The sequence below is a fragment of the Polistes fuscatus genome, unplaced genomic scaffold (genome assembly GCF_010416935.1).
Source record: "Polistes fuscatus isolate 324 unplaced genomic scaffold, CU_Pfus_HIC Scaffold5, whole genome shotgun sequence".
Taxonomy (NCBI): domain Eukaryota; kingdom Metazoa; phylum Arthropoda; class Insecta; order Hymenoptera; family Vespidae; genus Polistes; species Polistes fuscatus.
The window spans coordinates 9,195,814-9,212,535 of NW_025113129.1; the positions used below are offsets into that span (position 1 = coordinate 9,195,814).

General features: G+C 33.7%; 1 protein-coding gene across 13 annotated transcripts in view; it reads left to right on the forward strand.

The window, feature by feature from the left end:
• Positions 1-16,469, forward strand: part of LOC122522348 (bromodomain adjacent to zinc finger domain protein 2B-like) — a 140,090-nt gene extending 123,621 nt beyond the window's left edge. For 5 of the 13 annotated variants that reach the window (XM_043643393.1, XM_043643396.1, XM_043643399.1 and 2 more), the window contains 17 exons: positions 1-709; positions 5,215-5,280; positions 5,620-5,664; positions 6,816-6,869; positions 8,150-8,348; positions 8,439-8,558; positions 8,852-9,425; positions 9,514-9,733; positions 9,830-10,634; positions 10,693-10,971; positions 11,042-11,540; positions 11,693-12,038; positions 13,294-13,415; positions 13,657-13,798; positions 13,932-14,062; positions 15,322-15,606; positions 16,032-16,469. The exon at positions 1-709 is cut by the window's left edge and continues 401 nt beyond it. In XM_043643393.1, the coding sequence (XP_043499328.1) occupies positions 1-709; positions 5,215-5,280; positions 5,620-5,664; positions 6,816-6,869; positions 8,150-8,348; positions 8,439-8,558; positions 8,852-9,425; positions 9,514-9,733; positions 9,830-10,634; positions 10,693-10,971; positions 11,042-11,540; positions 11,693-12,038; positions 13,294-13,415; positions 13,657-13,798; positions 13,932-14,062; positions 15,322-15,606; positions 16,032-16,209 (4,774 nt within the window). In that variant the 3' untranslated portion in view covers positions 16,210-16,469. The remainder of the gene's footprint in view (positions 710-5,214; positions 5,281-5,619; positions 5,665-6,815; positions 6,870-8,149; positions 8,349-8,438; positions 8,559-8,851; positions 9,426-9,513; positions 9,734-9,829; positions 10,635-10,692; positions 10,972-11,041; positions 11,541-11,692; positions 12,039-13,293; positions 13,416-13,656; positions 13,799-13,931; positions 14,063-15,321; positions 15,607-16,031) is intronic. The other 8 variants (XM_043643402.1, XM_043643398.1, XM_043643400.1 and 5 more) reach the window with 8 other exon arrangements.
• Positions 16,470-16,722: the final 253 nt, after the last annotated feature.

Here is a 16,722-nt window from a genome sequence, read left to right on the forward strand (position 1 = left end):
TTTGAGTATCCTACCGGTGACGACGACGGTTAACGTTGTCCCAACGACTTGCGTCGTCGGTGCATCGTCTACAAACGCAATCTCCCCAACAACGCCTCTCATGTTGACGTCAACGAACAATTCGACGACGAATATCTCGACTAATACAACGACGATGATGAACAACAACAACAACAACAACAACAACAATAATAACAGTATCAACAACATCAATAGCATCAATCAAGCAGCGATAATAGTAGGCGGGGCCCCGACGGGTACGACAGTAGTTGCGACAACTCCTCAAGTTAATTCCCTCCTACCATCGACCACGGCCCTCCAGTTGACCACCAACAACCCTGTGAATGCTGCCAACGCAGTCATCAATGCAGCATCTAACGCAGCCGCAGCAGCAGCAGCAGCCATCGCTACTCTCACGGCTTTACCATCGACCCTATCCTCCTCTTCTTCATCTTCTTCTTCTTCTTCTACCTCCTCCTCCTCGTCTATATGTTCCATTTCGTCCACCACGCAACAACAACAACAACAACAACAACAACAACACCAACAACTAGTACTACATCAACAACAACAACAACAACAACAACAGGCCGTCCAACCGACGACGCCACCTACCTCGACGTCCACCGGTACCGTGACGGTCGCCGTTCAACCGGACAATACCCAGCAGGCCCAGACCCAGACGCAATGTGGTCAGGAACTTCTGGAGGTAAGATGTCGTATGAGACGATCCCCCCTAATCACCTTTAATCTTTCCCTTAACCCTTAACCTGTTAAGCGTTTAGATCGCATATATGCGGCACAAACAGTTAACAGTTTAATCCTCCCCACATCAACGTTCTCCTATCTCTCTCTCTCTCTCTATCTATCTATCTATCTTTCTTCATCGTCATCATCACCGATCTTCCTTCCTTCCTTCCTTCCTTCGTACCATCCTTCATTCTTGTCTTCCTTTCATTCTCTCTAACCACCTTATTTCGTTCTTCGACGTGTTACTATGAGGTAAGAGACCTTGATTACTGCATCCCCAGTGGTACTATTCCCCTTCGTCTTTCATCCCCCTCAATCGACAAGATCGATTACTTCTTCACGTGAATTCGTTTATTCATTCGTTTGTTCGTTCGTTCATTCGTTAGTTATGAAGATTAAATAATAAATCATTAGGATAATTTACGGTCGAACGAGGAAAACATTGATTAGGTATTTTTTAGGTTCTTTTTATCCCTAAACACCTAATCATCAATTTATCCCTAATATATATACTATACATCTCCCAGATCCAAAAAATGTTCTCGTGGATTTTTTCAAGCCACGAACGAAGGAGACAACAACGATGCTCGATAATTCGCGATTTGTGAAATGTGGCTCAAGCTTGAGCTTCGAAAGTACCAATCAACGAAATAAAAAGAGAGAGAAAGAGAGAAAAAAAAACAAGAATTTAATCTAAAGGTGTAAGAAATTTTCGATCGACCGATCATCATATTTTTCTCTCGATCTCGATCTTTTCTAATTTAAATTATCGGTACTTTCGAATGCTGTTTTTGATAATCTGTTTGCACGTATCAGCTTAATTTATGTTTCAAGTAGTTTTTAAATAATCATGATAACGAGTTATTATATCGTTGTTACGTATATTAAATTTTTTTCATATTGGTTTTTTACTTTTTTATTACCATGTTTCTTATATATATATATTGTTTTTTTTTTTTAATTTTTGTCTATTTATTTATTATTAATTTCATTTTTAAACATACATACATACATGCAGTTGACTTTTAGTGGGAGAAATACTCGCGTCATAGTTGCATGCACGTTGTCGTTCTTTTGTTTTTAAATTAATCGATGGATCATCCAACTCTCGAATCCAATGAGATAAAAAATTGTCTTGAGATTATTTTCAAATCGTAATGAAGGGAAACAACTACAAAATATATTAAAAAAAAAAAAAAAAACAAGGCAGGACATGTACGATGCGCGTACACAGCTATTTTGGCAAATTTGTTTTCCAAACGGAATTGTATGATGGTCGACCCAAAAAAAAAAAAAAAGAAACATATATTCAAAAATTCATTGATTCAAACACTTCGATTTCACGTGATTTTTCATGACAAGTGAATTCGAAGATATTTCACGAAACATCCTATGTGTAATCTAACGAATAAAACTCAAACTCAGTCCTACTAAAAACTTCTCTAAATTTTGCGAAGAAAATGAGAGGAGAAAAAAAAGAAAGGAAAATGAAACCATCGTCGTTTAGGACAAACACCGTAATCGAGTCACGTCAAAAACCAAACCAAAAAAAAACAGATTTTTTTAATAAACAAAAAAAGGCTGGTGATAAACGTAGGCACGATGCGTACGATGATGTATGAAAGAAAAAAAAACATTCAATATATATGTGTATATTTATTTTTATATATATATATATATATATATATATATATAAATGTAAAAATATATATACGCGTATGTATACGTTCTTATAAGTGATATATATATATATGTGTATGTATATATATATATATATACATTAATATATGTATATCAACTGTCGCAAACGCTATCCTGTGCCTAGCTTCTCCTGTCACTATGAAAAATAACAGCTAGCTACATGAATTTATCCAGCATGCCATGTTTTTTCTCGAGTTTTTTTTATTTTTACCTATTACTCTCTATACATCGAATACACGTATCTATATTATACTACTTTTATTATTATCGGAGAGTAGGCTGTATCCAAAATATTAAAATATTAATCATAGTATTTTTAATTTGTAATAATAATAATAATAATAATATTAATAATAATAATAATATCATAATTTTAATAATCACATAATAATCATAATATTAATATTAATAATATTAATAATAGAGTACTATAGTAAAGCTTATCCTTTCTTAAATTCCTGAGAAGTCAATGAGCACACTCTCTTTCTCTCTTTCTCTCTCTTTCTCTATCTCTGTCTCTCTCTTTTTATTTCTTCCTTTCTTTCTTTCTTTCTTATTCTTTCTATTTTTATCTCTATTTTCCGATTTTTATCTTTATTTATTTATCTATTTACCTTTATCGCAATATATGAATACTCTCATTACTATTATCTTCATATTTTTTCGAGATGGATATGTTATATTTTAATATTCATAAATATATATATATTATTCGATTGTTCGTTTTCATTATATATAAATATATACGTTTCTATATTCAAATATATATTTACATATATATTATTATATTATTACATATTTTGATCTATCACTTACATATATATATATATATATTATATATTATATCTTCTATGATAATTATTATGATGTTCCACGTATTTTCTATTATTCGATTTGAATTAACCGTGTTTTTTATCAACTTATCTATTTATCTATCTATCTCTCTATCTATCTATCTATCTATCTATGAAGCTTTAAGCGGTAGCGTATTATATATATATGTATATATGTCTATACATATATACATATAATGTTGAATATATACATATAATATATATATAACACCGATTATTATATTTAATATGTGTATAGTTAGGCGAGTATATTTGCTTGGCCCCTGCATGCGCGCTGACAAAAAAAAAACAAACATTTCACTATCTTATTTTTTACCTACTATTCCTATCATTCTTATTCTTATTCTTATTCTAATTCTATTCTATTATTAAGTACTTCGAATATTATTTCTTTTCTTTCGAATTATTCTTTCACTTTCTATCTCTTTCTATTTCTCCTTCTCTCTCCGTCTAATTATCCTTGCTCTTTCTCTCTCTCTCTCTCTCTTTTTTCGTGTAAAGTGGTGTTGGTTTAAATGATAATTAATAAACTTCCTTTTGTATTTTGTAGTACTACTTTTCGTATGGCCCGTTATTATTATTATTCCTCTCCTACTTTTGTTTTTATTGGTTTATTTGTTTGTTTAATTGTTTTATTGTATATTTTAATTTTTGTACATTACATAATTTGGTATTGATCATTTTGCTAATTCTTCTTTTTCTTTCTTTTTTTTTTCGTTTTTTTTTTCTTCTTCTACTTCTTCTTCATAAAATTGTGCCTTTGCTTCCTATACCAATAGCGATCTCGCAGAGACACGTTCGAATTTTGAGGGAAAAAAATTCGAAATAATTGTCTTTGCGTTTTCCAATTCGGCCGATCGCCGATTTCGAAAATTCAAAAGAACAAAAAAAAAGTACCTAATGAAAATGATTTTTGGATCGTCGTATTTTACAATCGCATGCCTATCGACAAATTTTACCAAATGTTTTTTACGCACGGAATTATTACATATATATATATATATATATATCTATCTCTTTCTATACATATATATATATATATATATATATATATATAAATTACTTTTTTTTATATATATATTTTTACATTTGTTTTACTTTTCAATTCACCGCGATATATTTCGTGTATATACGTTTAATACATGCATACGTATTTACATACATATTTACATACATACATATGTAAATACATACACGAACGGTATTTCAATATATTCGCGATGAGGAAAACAGCTGATCTTCTTCAAAACCGTCTCAGCTACGTCCGAAGATTCGATTTCGTCTTAATTAAGAAAAAACATTCTTATGATTACGACCACGATGATGACGATGATGATGATGACGATGATGATGATGATAATGATGATAATGTTGATGATGATGTTGATGATGATGATGATGATGATGATGATGATGACGATGACGATGATAATGGTGGTGGTTGGTAATGATGAACGATATCGAATTTGTTAGATCTTTACAATTAGAGTAAATAGCGCATAAATCCCATAATTTGCTTTCGTAGTAAACGCGAACACGTTTTGTAGTTTACATTTTAAATGCGGATCGAATAGTAAATAGCGAAAAATTGGGTTACAAAATTTTCGCGGATAAAAGTATTCGGCATCGGTAGACGAAAGAGAATATATTTCTTTTTTGTTTCTTTTTTTTTTTTATTTTTTGTTTTTTTTGTTAATTTAATCGGCGATTAGAAGAAATCCTCGAATACAAAACAACAAACGAAATTTAATTCATAGTCAAATCAGGTCCTTATCTAATGAAAAAAAAAAAAAAAGAAAAGAAAAAGAAAACAAGAAAGATAGATAAAAAAAAAATTTTAATTCAAATTCAAATTCAAATTCAAATTTATTAACGGATGCGAGTGACGTGTGTGTGGCGTTGTGCGCAGGCGCGGAAAAAACGGCAGGAAGAGGTGGAGAAGATCCGACTGGAAGAGCAACAACGAAAGCAACAGGTAATTCTATAGAGCGTTTTTAGGATAACAGAGACAAACAAAAAAAAATACGAGAGGAGAAAAAAGTGAAAGAGGGTGCGGAAGGGTGAGAGACGAGGGAAAAAAATAAACGTGGAAGGATAATGAAATTTTCGTTTGAATTTTTTCTCTCACTTTATCTCTCTCTCTCTCTCTTTCTCTCCTCTCTCTTTCTTTTTATCTTTCTTTCTCTCTTTCTATCTCTCTATCTCTCTCTTTTGCTTTTTCATACTCTTTCATGACTTTATTTTGATTATAATAAATTTTGGATATAAAAATAATTTTATAAATGCATTTTGTATTTATCTCCTGTTTTCGCAGGAACGCGAATTGAAGAGGCAACAGGCGGTGATGTTAAAGGAACAGGTGAGTTTTTTTTTGTTTTTCTTTTATATTATTTACTCTTGTTTATCATTGTTTTTTTTTTATTATCATCCAAAGAAAATTTTGTTATTTAAAAAAATCGTTTTTTGGATCATGCCTATCTACGATCGTATCGCCACAAAAAAAAAAGAAAGACAAACAAAAAAAGAGTAGTAGATCGTAATAATATTTTTTATTAGAACGCGTAAGTGTGTGCGTGTAAGCGTGTGCAATGTGTGCAGTGTGTGTTTTGTAGATTTTAGTTTCGTAATGTGTTTTGTATACTTACTCCCTTTTAATTACCGTCTATCTATTTCTCATATTGCGCGTTTCATTCATCGATTCGTATAATTTCGGCGAACGATTTCGCGAAACGATCATCTCTCTTTCAACCCCCCAACCCTTTACTCTCTCTCTCTCTATATATATATATATAGTTGTACGTATGTAGAATATATATATATGTACACGTATACACTTAATCGGTAATGAAATTGTCCTATGTATTCGCAATCATATACAAACTTACTCGTATACCTAAATTACATTTCGATTGAAATTTCTAAACGCCGTTTGATGCTTACATTAATTTATTTACGAATGTGGTATCAATCAAATTGATGTTTGTCTAATTTTATATTGTTCAAAGTTCAATCTACAACTACGATTACTTACAACTCGAATTAATATCGTTAAAAAACAATTCATTGAACTTGATACTACACTTTCCACCCTCCCCCTTTCCCCGATTAATTTTGATCAAAATTTAATACATCGTTTTCCGATTGTTCGTAAAAACGGAATCTATTTGTCGTTGCTTCACATTCTTCTTCATAAGAAAAAAGAAAAATCTTTTTCTTTTAAATGGGGAAAAATTTGTAGAAAAAACAAACAAATAAACGCAAAAGAACGAGAATAAATAAAACGCGTTTGATCCAACGTCTCGTTGTTTAATCATTATTTCTTTAGCGAGAACGAGTGAGGGGGACCGAGGGAAATAGGGTGGAAAAACAGAAAGAAAGAGAGAGAGAGATTAAAGAAATGAAAGATAAAAAATAGAAAGAAGAGAGAGAGAGAGAAAAAATGGATATGGTTAGTTTGAGAGTAGTCGTAGTTTGAGCACTGGTGGACTGTGGATGTGTTTTGTGCCGCAGATGTACATGCAGGAGCTCACCAAGCAGCGCGAGATGCTCTACACCGTCGAGTTGGTATGTGTCTCATACCCTCTAGCCTAACTGAACTAATAAACGATTTAAACGTTAGAATAATATTAACGAGAGATTCTCTTACTAAAAAAAAAAAAAAAAAAACAAATTTCGATGAAGAATAATCAACGAATGCACGAAAGTTTTATTTTGTTGTGTTTCTATTTTTATCTTATTTTTTTTGTTTTTCTAACGTGCCCGTGTTTTATAATTTTTCGCATATCCAAATGTGTTTTTTGTTTTTCGTTAATAAACAAAATAGATTTTTCATGACGTCATTTATATGTTTTACTGCTTGGCGCTAAAGCGATGAACTTCTCCTTACGTTTATCTTGTTTTAAATCACGTGAAAAAAGAATTAAAGCTTTATTATTTTTGTTTTTGTAAAAATAGATATATATATATATATATTATTTTTAACAAAGATGAAAATCATCAAAATCTTTTCGCGTTTATAGGTATGCCTATATTGAAATATTATAGTACATGCATATGTATACACGTTTATTTATTTAATTAATTATTTATTATAGTTTGCACGGTTCTTTTTTTTTTTGTTTCTTTCATTTTAAACCAACGATCATAAACGAGGAGCATTTTGTGCGGAGTAGGTTACGCGAGTAAATCCGTATTTATTGTTAGTAATTATGATATTCGTGATTTTGCATCCATCCGGCACTATACATACATCGCATTCAGTTTGTGTAGTCACGTGAAAGTATTTGGGGCGGTAGTAGAGTTTGCTATTTGCCCGTGCGTGCGAAATTCTGCTTAGACAAAATGAAATAGATATTTACATTTATACATCCCATCTATATAGATGCATACATACACATGTTTAACACATAAATACATATGTAACATCATTCATCCATATTACGTGGCCCATAAAGTTTCAGAAAAAAATATACACTACTGGTCAACGGTTAGAAATTAACTTACTGATTTCTATTCAAATCGAATACACCATACGTCAATTTAGAAACGTTTTGTATTCAATTAGAAACATTCGTAAAACTAATTACCAGGATGGCTAGAATATTTCGTACAAATATCCTGGTTCTCTGAATTTATGTAAAAATTTCAAACTTTTAGCCGGAAGTGTATATAAGACATGCATACGCATTATTCTTACATAGACACCAACTTACATATACTCATGCATATACGTATAGAACATTAAATTCGCAAAACATCAAATTCGATCCTTTAAAAAATAATACTTCAACGCTTTACTTTATTACACTCATTAAAAATATTTTGTTTAATCGCGGAAATCATAGGAACGAGAGAGAAGGAGACAACACATGGCGTTGGTCAGAGCACTCGAGAATCGTCGCAAAATGGAAGAAAGGGAAAAGAAACGATTAGAAGCAAGGGCCGAGAGAATAGCAACGAAAGAGAAACGAGCTGAACAGAGGAAAATTGAGCTGGAGTTGGTAGAACAAATCAGGAAACCCGTAGAAGACATGGAACTTACAGGTTTGTTTGTCTTTCATAATTTATTCAAATTTTGTAACAACGTTACTTTTGTTTCATTTAATAAACGCGAAGATAACCGATGGATTATAGATCACAGAACTCTGCCAGATATCAAGAGAATACCGGGACTGAAATTATCGGGACAGGCTTTCGCTGATATCGTCATGGTCTTCGAATTTCTCCATAATTTTGGTGAAACTTTAGGTTTTGGTGAGTATTTATCAAAATCTCAAGTGTAGACAGAATCAAAGATTTAATCAAGAGACCTAAAAATTTTTGTCATTCTTGATTTTATGAAAAAAAATTATTAGAATCGAGTTACGTTTTTTGAATAAAAGGTATACGTAATAGTAGATAATTTTTTCGTCAACAAAATTCTCAGGAGTTTTCTATAAAACCATAAATGACAGTAACATTTAGGTGTTTCAATTAAAATTCTCCATTCTGTATATTTTATAATACCTAATGCAATACAACATATATTAAATTTTGTTTATTTCAAGACATGGATTCCTTACCAAGTCTAAGAAGTCTACAATTGGCATTGTTAAACGACGAAGAAGCCGAGGAAGAAATGCTTTCTGTGATGACACATCTTTTGGTGTGCGCTATCGAGGACCCAGGCATTCCACAGCCAGCAAGACACACAACTGGCCTTGGACAAAGTTTACGACAGGCTGACATAACTCATGCCAACATAAGCGAGATATTAAGAATTTATCTTTACGCGAACGCGACAGGTGAAGTAAAAGCACTCACGGGAGTATGTTTGGAACGTGAACGTGACAAAAGATTCGCTGATCATCATCAAAATGGTGGCGATTATGCGTCTTCTTGTTCGGGCAAGAACGCTCAATTCTTCGAGCATATGCATAAAAACGAAACGTGGAAATTGTCCGAGAGGCTCAGGGACAAACCATTCCTTGCACTTAATCCAACGCACAAAGCACAAACTTTGGCGTTCCTTTGCAACGAGCTATTGCAAAATAAGGCTGTGATTAGGCAAATCGAAGGTAGCCTGGAAACGGTAGCTCAGTTGAAGAAAGAAAGATTTGTATTAGATACGAAGATCAGAAAGTGAGTTGCTTTGTTTTACCTGTAAACACCAATATGATTAACACAATTGGACTGATTTTGATTATGTGTGTTTTTTTTTTCATTTTAGGTTGAGACAACTGCATAGTCGAAAAGTTAGAATGGAAGCGGTTGGTGTCATAGTGAACAAAACCGGTGATACGATTACTATCGAAAAGAAAGAAGTTGATGAAGAAGGAAACACAACATCGACAGCTGTTGGTACAACACCCACTCCTGATGAGATTCATCACGAGGATGAAGCTGAGGATATGTCGGAAAACGAAAGCGAAGGAACTCAACCAGAGGAGGTAAGTTATTTTATTTGTATCTTTTGTTCTACATTATATTCTTTCTTTAATGATTATTCATGAAAAATCTTGTCTGCTATCTTTGCCCTTTTCTAGTCCTCTTTAAAGAATGATAATATCTGGTTGATTCAGGAGGAGGATAAAAATCTGTCGGGTGAAGAACTCGGGAAAAAATTGGATAAACTTTTGAAGCAATCCGAAGAACAATTGCAAAAATTGAATAGCTCATCGAAACAATTGCGTGCTCACACGTTCGGACAGGATAGGTATTGGAGGAGATATTGGGAATTGGCGAATGCCGGTGGTATATTTGTAGAGGCTATGGAAAGCGCGGAACCTGAGGTTTTAGAATTGCAAGCGGAATTAGACGAGAAGTACAAAAATATGCCGGTTGAGGAGAAGACCGAGACTAAACAGGAAGAACAGGCTAAGCCTAACACGGAGAATAGAGAGAACGAAGCACCGAACGAAGCCAAGGATGAAAAGAAATTGAATGCCAACGAGGAGGATGACAATTCGAAATCTCAATCTAAAGATAAGAGGAACACCGATTGCGAGGAAATTAATTGCAAGAAGGAACCAGTGCAGAATTGTAATTTGGACAACTCGGGTAATAACGTGAAAGAAGAAAGGAGACACGATGGTGACAGTATGATGACGGATGCCAAGACCAATGTGACTTCGGAAGAAATTAAGCAAGAAACGGAGGTTGTCAAAATGGAAGTAGACGTGAAGATCGAAGAAACGAAAAAAGAAAACGAAGAAATGGACGAGGAAATGCCGAAGCTTGTTGTCAAGATGATGGAAGACAAAATAGTCGAGACTATACCTAACGGCGACAAGTTTAATCACATTAACAATCTTCACAACGGCAAGGAACTCAACGGAACATTCATTTCTAGTGAGTCCCTATTAACCCTCCGTCGAGTAGTACTAACGAAATTAATCATTAATATTAGTCATGTCGATAATTACAGACAACAATACCGAGCCCAATTGGTTCTCCATTTTGCCGCGAGAAACTTGCGATACACCTGGACCCAGTACCAAGCAAATCTTCGGAATTGCTGAACCAACGGAACTCAGGATACCAGTTTTTCCACCTCCAGCTAGTCCGAATTATGACAGATGCGATAGTCCTGCGCCATTGATACTTACGCAAGATGAAGCTGTGCAACTGGAATATCTTAAAGTACATGGTTTGCCACCACCTGGGGAAGCTAAACCTGTACCGAAAGGTAAGACGGAAATAATTAGACAACAACAAAAAATAATCATTCATTTTAAACATTATTTGTATTTTGATAGATCTACGGTATGGTTGGTGGCGAATCACGGACGTAGACACGTTCCAGGAATTATTAGAACACTTACATTCTCGAGGAGTTCGTGAAAAAGAATTGAAACGTACGACGTGGGCTACGATGGAATCTTTTTTGGCTGTAACCGGTAGGATCAACGTTGATCCAGGTAATGTCACTGCAACTGAGCTTCAAGCGGAACCCGACGATCCCGACACACCGATCCCAAAACCGGATAATCCTGACGATTGGAGCGAGCAGGTAGCGTTACGCGTGGATGCACAGCTTCTCGAACAAGTCGAGGCCTTGGAGGATAAGGTCGCTAACGCCAGCATGCAGGTCAAGGGCTGGAAACTTCCTCCGCGGACAGGAACCGAGGAGGCTGATGAAATCGAGAAGTTAAACGAAATGGAAAAGATCAGTGCAGTTGAACAAGCGAGACAAAGGTTACTCTCTTTGGAAGCGGCCATTGAAAGGAGATACTTGAAACCACCTTTAGGAGTTTGGTAAGATTTCGAAAGAATTGTTTGTCCCTTAATTTTGTTGTTACTCGTAACACTGTCGTAATTACTGACACGTTTCTTTTTTTTTTGTTACAATACTCAAAAGACAATACTCAAAAGATTTATGTAAATATTTGAAAATTAATGATTATTAGCACGGGAGATCCAAATCTGGCAGCGTTGAAAGCAGAACAGGCAGCCGCCGCAAACGCCAACTCGAACAATTCGGATCAGAGTAATCAGGCACCTATTCCCCAAGAAGAGACAACACCAAGAGGGCTGAACAACTGGCGAGAAGCTACCGCACGTGCACACACATCGGCTCAGCTAGCTATGGCGCTTTATATGCTCGAGGCCAGCATCGCTTGGGACAAGAGCATCATGAAGGCTGTGAGTCTAACACCAGCTAGAAACTCGGTCTGCGTCAAGCTACGAAACCGCTGCGTCTCACTCAAAGCTACCACTCAGTACAATCAACTATTGACTACTTCTCAGACCTCTGTGGGTATTCGCACTAACTTACTAACCGAATTGTCCTTTTGCTTCCTACCTATGTCTTTTTCCCCTTTTTTCGATTCGATGAACCACACGAAGCATGGTCGGGCTTCGAAAATCAGAATATAAGACATTGATCTTCCTCGATTTTACATTAATATTCTTCTAACTTTTAATAATTATTTCATTTTCATCTAGAATTTACTATACTTTTCTAACTTATCCTTGAACATTCAAACAAAAAATATTATCTTGGAATATTAAATATTAATAATACTCGTATAACACAGGTTCCATCGTTCCAATAAATAACTAAATTATTAACATACAGTAACACAATTATTGAGTAAAATCAATATTCGGTATTCACTTAAAATTTTATATTTTGTGAATACATGTAATGTGATCGTCTTGAACAAAAAAAGTCACGTTTAAAAACGTAAAAATCCATTCAAGTATGTGCAGGAAGGTTAAAAGTAAAAAAAATATATATATAATTATATATGTATATATATATATATATATATATATTTATATATAATAATATCCAATGGTGGTCAGAGTCTAACGTAACGGTAGCATGCATAAATTAATTGCCGCTTGATTATATATTTATTAATTTTTTCATTACAATAACGCTTTTTTCTTCTTACTCTTTGTTCTAATACATTCTCATTAATTCACTATTTTAAAAAGCTTTTACATAGCGCGTAGCGTGATCGTTTAAATTTTAAGAGATACATTAATTTTATTATTCTTTATTTATTTATTTATTCATTTTGTTCAATATCGCATTAATTTAACACAAATTAATTTTCATTTTGAGAGAGAAAGAGAGATATTACAATATAACACATCTTATTCTAACTGTCTCTCTCTCCCTCTCCCTCTCTCTTTCTCTCTCGCTATTTTTCTCATACAGCAATTTGCATTAATTAAAAATTTAATTTGCATATACGCTTAACATTTATTTTCTATTAACAATATTTCTACATTGTGCCTGTTGTGATTGTACGCTTATGTGCTATTTTGCTACGTATTATTAGATTCGAAAGAACAAATTATTGAAGAGAGAAGAGTAGAGACCGTTCTAACGAATAAGGAAAACTATTTTCGTTAATTCGTTAATTCGTTAATTCATTAATATGTAATTATTATTATTAATATTATACGAATAAAACGAGCAGAGAAATGATGTCTCTATCTCTCTGCTAATTTATTCCTATTTCTTAAAAGCACGAGTATCATCTTTGTGTTTCAGAATTGCCAGTTTTGTCATAGTGGAGACAACGAGGACAAGTTATTGCTTTGCGATGGCTGTGACCGCGGTTATCATACTTATTGTTTCCGTCCAAAAATGGAAAACATTCCTGATGGTGACTGGTGAGTTGTTAGCAAAAAAAAAAAAAAGAAAAAAAAAATATGTTAACATTTTTTGTAACTTTTCGTTTAAGCCGCGTGGGTCGTATACGACCCACATATATATATAAATGCTAAAAGTTTCCTATAGACCGAACGGAAAGTTCAGAGTAGAGGCGTATGTGACCCATACGACACGGAACGTGTTAATCCAATTTGTAAATCCACATTGTTTAAACAATCTCTTCTTCAACTTTTTGTTTAGGTACTGTCACGAATGTATGAACAAAGCAACAGGAGAACGTAATTGTTTGGTATGTGGGAAGAGGGTTGGGAAAAATTTGGTCCTCTGCGAGCTTTGTCCTAGGGCTTATCACACCGACTGCCATAATCCGGTTATGCCAAAAGTGCGTAATTTAAGTTAACGTTTATATTGTATATAACGCTAATAATTGTATTTTATGAGCATAAACAATTTGTTGTTCTTTTATTAATTGGTTATTTTCAATTCGGTATTTAAACGATTCATTTGATTTCCAGATGCCAAGAGGGAAATGGTATTGCTCTAATTGCCACAGTAAGCAACCAAAGAAGAGAAATAGTAGTCGAAGAAGTCATACCAAAGGGGGAAGCACCAGAGAGAGTGAGAGTTCTGATCATCCACCAGCTAGGTGATTACGTTAAAACCAAACAAACATTGTCAATTTGTTGACTTAACGGTATAAAGTATATTCGAGAACAGAAATGAACAAAATAGAACGAACGAACAAAAAACGTAATAATAACGATTAATAATTCATAATTAATTAATAAAATAATAACATTGAAGATAACAGTAAAAATAACAATAATAATAATAATAATCTTCCTCATCGTCGTAATAATCATAATTAATAACATTATATACGGAATACATGATTTGATATATAATATTCAACGAATGCGAATGATAACACAATTATTCCCGATTTAAATAAACGAATTTTCAAACTTTTACGAATTACATTCTGAATATAAATATGTATATGTGTATATGTATACTGCTCTCTCTCATGCGAAAAACCTGGTTTAATTCTCGGTTAAATGAGGGAAACTGTTAGCCAAGTCTTTCTAACTTTAAATGACGTTTAATTGCATACAGGGTGTTCTAGGAGTACAGTGTGCGGATGCGGTTATCGTATATATATATATAATTATACATTAATTATATATAAATTAGGGTTTGTCAAAGATCATTTTATTTTCTCCTGATTCTCTCGTATGCGTGCGTGTTTAATTATGGGGTAGAACATATCTTCTCGTCGTACTGTCCCAACCTTTCCTCTGTGGTGGATGGGGGGGGATGGGGGTTTATTTTCTGAAATAATCAATCTAAACTTCTTCGTATTATAAAATACAAACGTGTTGTATAAAAGGGCCAATCTTTAGGATCGTATTGTCGCACAAGAAGTAAAAGAGAATATAAAATGATAATAAAAAATAATATGTATGTGTGTATAAAAGTAAAATAAGGTAATAAAAAAAAAGCAATCTCAAATATGTAAAAACAAAAGTCGGAAATAAGAGAGAACAAGAAAAGGCGAGAGGAAAGTGAGAAAAACGAGAGAGAGAGAGAGACAGAGATAATGACAAAGAGTCAGAAAGAGCTAGAGCTAGAAAGAACGGAATATTTCATCGAAAGAGCAACATATCCGAATCTCGACCGGAAAAAAAAAATAAAAACCAAGCACACAAAAAACGTGCTCGAATTCGCTCGAAAAAAAAAACGCATATTCGCCCTCGAGAAGGTTTATTAGAGACGGAAACAAACAAGCGCACCTATAAAATGGAACTCAAAAAAGAAACAAAACAAAGCGAACAAACCAAACCAAACAAACAAACAAAATAGATTAATCGTGGAAAATAATTTCTGTGTTGTTTTGCGCCGCAGTCCAACGCCGTCAACGGCATCGAACACGCACGTAGAGGACGTCAGTTCGTCGGAACCGGCAACCCCTACTGCATCCCCGAGGAAGGAGGGAAACAATAGGACCCTTACTAAGAAGCAACAACGAGAGCTGGCACCTTGTAAGCTTCTTCTTGAACAGTTGGAGCAGCAGGACGAAGCCTGGCCATTCCTATTGCCGGTTAACACCAAACAGTTCCCGACCTACAAGAAAATCATTAAGACTCCCATGGATCTCAGTACGATAAAGAAGAAACTACAGGACTCTGTGTAAGTTTCAAGCATCCTAAGAAAAGACTATAAACGCTTCTACTTCTCGATCGTCTTGCATACAATAGTAATAGATTTGTGTTACGTAATAACTTGTTTAGAGCAAAATAAAAGGCAAAAAAAAATAAATAAATAAATCAAATAAAATAAAAGATAAAAAAACCAAAAAAAAAATATATAAATAAATAAATAAATATAAGCAAAGTATATAGAGAGACAAATAATAATAATAATAAATAAAAAAGCATAGAGAAAATAAATATTAAATAATAAGAGATATATATATATATATAATATATATATATACATACATATATATATATAGAAAAAAAAATAAATAAAAATTAAAAACAAAAAAGATATATAAGAGTGTCGGATGGAAAATAAGAAAATGTGTTGTTCCAACGAGTGCTTCTCAAACGCAGGTACAAGTCCCGCGATGAATTTTGCGCCGATGTCAGGCAGATGTTCATCAACTGCGAGGTATTCAACGAAGACGACAGTCCCGTAGGAAAGGCCGGACACGGGATGAGAAGTTTCTTCGAAATGCGATGGACCGAGATCACCGGTGCACCCCCACCCCATACACAGACGCATAGCTGAGGTTCGGTGCGTTCACGCAACACCTGCAACAGCTTCGCACACTTTTACTACTAGTGCGTGTGTGTGAAAATCCAGCAGCCCAGACAGAAAGAAAAGATAGAGGATAGATGATAGAGAATAGAAAATAGAAAATAAAAAATAGAAAGAAAGAGAGAGAGAGAGAGAACGAGAGAGAACGAGAGAGAGCGAGAGAGAGAGAATGAGAATGTCAGAGAGTATGTAAAACCCGATAAGGACGATAAAGAGAAACATTAGTGAAAGAGAGAGAAAGAGAGAGAGAGAAAAGGGAGAATCAAAGGTGACGAGAAACCCACTTCCATTTTTAGCCAATCGGTCTCGTTCTAGCGACCGATCGAAACTCGATATTAAATATTATTATTATTATTATTATTATTCTATATATTATTATTATTATTATTATTATTATTATATTATATTATATTATATATTTATTATTTATATATTATTATTATTATTATTATTATTATTATTATTATTATATCATTTATACCG